Here is a 3,788-nt window from a genome sequence, read left to right as displayed (position 1 = left end):
AAATTATAAACATGTAATTCATACATTCAAACATGGAATTTCACATCAAGCCTATAATCACATATATAATAACACATATAATGAGGAAATTAGAGCATAGACAGTGTATGAGGGAGTCGGGTTATTACACTGACACACCTGCTTTTCACTAAGCCCCATCTCCAATGTTTACTTAGGATACATGGTCAAATGTTAATGATCTCTCCATACCGTTGGCAATTGATGTCACTGGTATATGGGATGCAACAAAGGAGTTAAGCATAGGGCTATTATTTTGAAACAAGGAAGACTTACAAATTGCAGTAAACCGTTATGGCATGATGAGAAACACTTAACATGTAGTGGTGAAGTCAACAACAGACTTGTGGAAATTGCGTTACGAAAATGGGTGCGAGTGGAATCTTAGAGCATGTAAGCGTGTCAAACATGGTTTATTTGAGATTACTAAATATGAAGGACCTCACACATATGTATCTGCAACGCTTACACAAGGTCATGCAATGTTGAGCACAAAGTTAATTGAGCACGAAGTGCGAGAGCTTGTAAAGGCGGATCCATCAATCAAGATCTCTGTACTGAGAGCCAGTATTAGGCAAAAGTTTGATAGTTTCTTACCATCTTATAATAAGGCTTGGAATGAAAACCAAAAAGCCACTGCAAATATCTTTGGGGATTGGAATGAATTATACCATATCTTACCAAAATGGATGATGGCTATGATAGATTCCAATCCAGGAACTATCGTTTCACGGAAAATAATGCCGTCAGATGCTGCAAATAACGTTATATTCGAACAAGTGTTCTGGGCATTCAGTTCTTCTATCGAGGGTTTCAAACATTGCAGGCCAGTCATCATCATAGATAGAACCTTTCTAACTGGAAAATATAAAGGTAAGTTACTAATTGTAGTTTCATGGGATGTAAATAATCATGTATTTCCAGTTGTCTTTACCGTTGTGGAGGAGGAGAGACTAGATACTTTGTCAAGGTTTTTAACGTGCATTAGGGAGTATGTGACACAACGAACTTGCCTCTGTCTTTTATCTGACAAACATGGAGGAGTCTTATCATCTGTGAATCGCTCACGTTGGTGGCAACATCAAAATGGTTATTATCGTTACTGCATTCACTATTTTGCCAGCAACATGTAAAGTAAGACAATGTGATATTGCGAGACATAATCACTTCGGAAACTTATGAGAATCAAAAGAAGAAGTTTGATTAGAAAATGAAGTCAATAGAGACTTAAATTCTAAAGGTAGAAATGAACTTGATCATGTGTCACTTGAACTGTGGGCGCTAGCACATGATGGTGGCAAACGTTATGGAGCCATGACTACCAACCTTTCTAAAAGCTTCAATGGAGTATTAAAGGGTGCACGACATCTTCCTATCACATCATTGGTACAACTAACTTTTTATAAATGTGTTATTTATTTTCAGGAACGATGTAACAAGGCCAATGTTGAAATACACGCCAATGAAGTTTATAGTGCTTATATAAAACAGATGCTCACCAAAGGTGAGAAAAATTCTAAGGGTCATTCAGTGCAGAGTTTCAATATGAATTTGGGTATTTTTTATGTTCAAACTATTGTGAACCCCTTATATTTGAATTGGGTTTTGCATCTTCATGTGAACTTGATGGAAAGAACATGTGACTGTCAAAAATGGCAGAATTTTAAAATTCCATGTTCTCGTGTCATTGCAGTAAGTAAATTTGCCAGTCTTGGCCACCTACAATATGTTGATGAATGTTACACACTGAAAGCACAAATGGCATATTATCAACACTCATTCAATCCTGTAGTTGATGTTGCTTATTGGCAAGAGCCTAACTCTCCAAAACTCCATCCTAATCTGAACCTTGCTAGGACTCGTGGTCGTCCAAGGACAACACAACTTCAAAATGCTATGGATTGGCGCGAGTCTCAAACCAAACAAAATTGTGGATTGTATGGGCAACACGGTCATAATGAGGGAAGATGTCCAAATAGCAATGTAACAGCCTCAAGTAGTGGGTCACATAACTAATGATTATCCAAATCGGTTGTACCATGTGTTGTATTTCAATATTGAATGTAATGTTATCAATCTTAAGTTATGTTATATGTCGCATCATATTTCTTAATATAAAAATGTGTTATAACATTAATATTTTTATGAATAAAATGAAGTAAATGATAAACATTACAATTGATATAGTTGTAGTTTTATGTAGATTGTTGATTTGAAGAGTTATCAATTGACATAGTTGTCGCCAAAGATGTGAAATTTCAAAACAAATACATTAAGTCTCACATTTTCCATATAATGACTCTAATTTCCCTTTTAGTAAAGTTAAATAGACCAAAACTAATTCAAATATTGTGTGAGTACAAAATAAATACCGCAAAATATATAATTTTGTTTAAAAAGATTGACAATATTATTTTTTCATCCATATAACTAATAAATTATTGATGAAAATTAAGTATTATTCAATTAAAAAACAAAAGGATGAAAATTAACTAGTGGTGATATAACACATTTTTGAATTATTACATCTAGACCTTGATCCTTGTTCTTTGGTTAGATATGTTAATTTTCAAGCCAAACTGCTCTTTAATGGTTCTAGTGTAGTCCCAAAGATGACAAATCAGCTTATTACCATTCATTGGTTTCATTTACAGTCCTAGAACAGCGTTGAAATTGTCTTTTTTAATGCTTCATATTGTTCTTTGGTGTTTGATTGCTAGTTGCTGAGGAGAACCATATTTTTTCCTGTAGGGCTCACATTTGCTGATGAGTGGGAAGCGACTAATAAACCTTTGAATTTCAATTTTAAATGATATTTTTAGAATGGGTTTTGTAATTGTGAAAATTTGAAATCGCATTTTCAAAATGAGAGTTTATATTGAAATTGCATGTTGAAAATGCAATTTCAACTTGCCACATTAGCGCAACAGAAGACTGTCAACTTTAAATTTGAAGACTATCAACTTGAAATCGCATTTTCAAACTGTAAGTTTATATTGAAATTGCATGTTAAAAATGCAATTTCAAGTAATTGAAATTGCATTTTCAACATGTAACTTCAACTTGCCACATTTGTGAGTCGTTGTCCACGTAGACTTGAAATTACATTTTGAACATGCAACTTCAAGTTGAAAATGCGATTTCAATTTGAAAGTGCCATTTCAATTTGAAAGTGTATGTTCAAAATGCGATTTTAAAAGTGGATTAATTTCCTAAATAGTTTAAAAAGTGGATCAATTCTCTAATTTTTTTTAAAAAGTATTTTAAAAAAAACTTTTGTTTAACAGAGTTATGAATTTTATGTTTTCTGTTTAAAAAAAAAATAGACAATAAGTTTTCATTGAAAAAGAAATATTTGGTTTACAAAAATATTTTAATTACAAATGAAAATAAGATAAAAATAAATAAATAATTCTTTGGTGAATTGCCAATGTGGGGGGTGGAGCATGAAAAAAAAAAAAAGGACAAAAAACCCAAGTTTCATATTCTTATTTTTATTTTTGGAAAAACCAAACACTGTGAAATATTTGTTCATGCTTTTAAGTTATATAAACATAAAAATTTTCACAAATTATTCTTATTTTGATTGTCGATGTTGTTTTTATATAAATGACAATTGAGATAGAGATTTTTTTTAAAAAAATTTATCAGAAAAAAAGGATGAGTTGTTATCACGGCATCCGCGTGCTCAGGCTCCGGGATAATCGGTTGTCGGCCTGATTTAACCCAACTCAAAGAAAGGGACGCACTACCGAGGCACCAGTGGAGCT

The 3,788-nt window shown here is 32.9% G+C and overlaps 1 protein-coding gene across 1 annotated transcript; it reads left to right on the top strand.

Moving 5' to 3' along the window:
• Positions 1–500: 500 nt before the first annotated feature.
• On the top strand, positions 501–2,034 carry LOC145802358 (uncharacterized). Its single transcript, XM_082895064.1, has 3 exons — positions 501–891; positions 943–1,073; positions 1,444–2,034. Exons 1-3 carry the CDS (start codon positions 501–503, stop codon positions 2,032–2,034), a joined length of 1,113 nt encoding a protein of 370 aa, XP_082751190.1.
• The last annotated feature ends 1,754 nt before the right edge of the window (positions 2,035–3,788 follow it).

This window comes from Camellia sinensis, chromosome 11 (genome assembly GCF_055761805.1).
Source record: "Camellia sinensis isolate YWXY chromosome 11, ASM5576180v1, whole genome shotgun sequence".
Taxonomy (NCBI): domain Eukaryota; kingdom Viridiplantae; phylum Streptophyta; class Magnoliopsida; order Ericales; family Theaceae; genus Camellia; species Camellia sinensis.
This window is presented reverse-complemented; position numbering and strand designations above follow the sequence as displayed.

Excerpts from the sequence above, each read along its gene's own strand:
- LOC145802358 (XM_082895064.1), top strand. The coding sequence starts at position 501 with ATGTTGAGCACAAAGTTAATTGAGCACGAAGTGCGAGAGCTTGTAAAG. Across the intron at positions 892-942 it reads TCTAACTGGAAAATATAAAG|TTGTCTTTACCGTTGTGGAG; the intron begins GTAAGTTACTAA and ends ATGTATTTCCAG. Across the intron at positions 1,074-1,443 it reads ATGGAGGAGTCTTATCATCT|GAACGATGTAACAAGGCCAA; the intron begins GTGAATCGCTCA and ends ATTTATTTTCAG.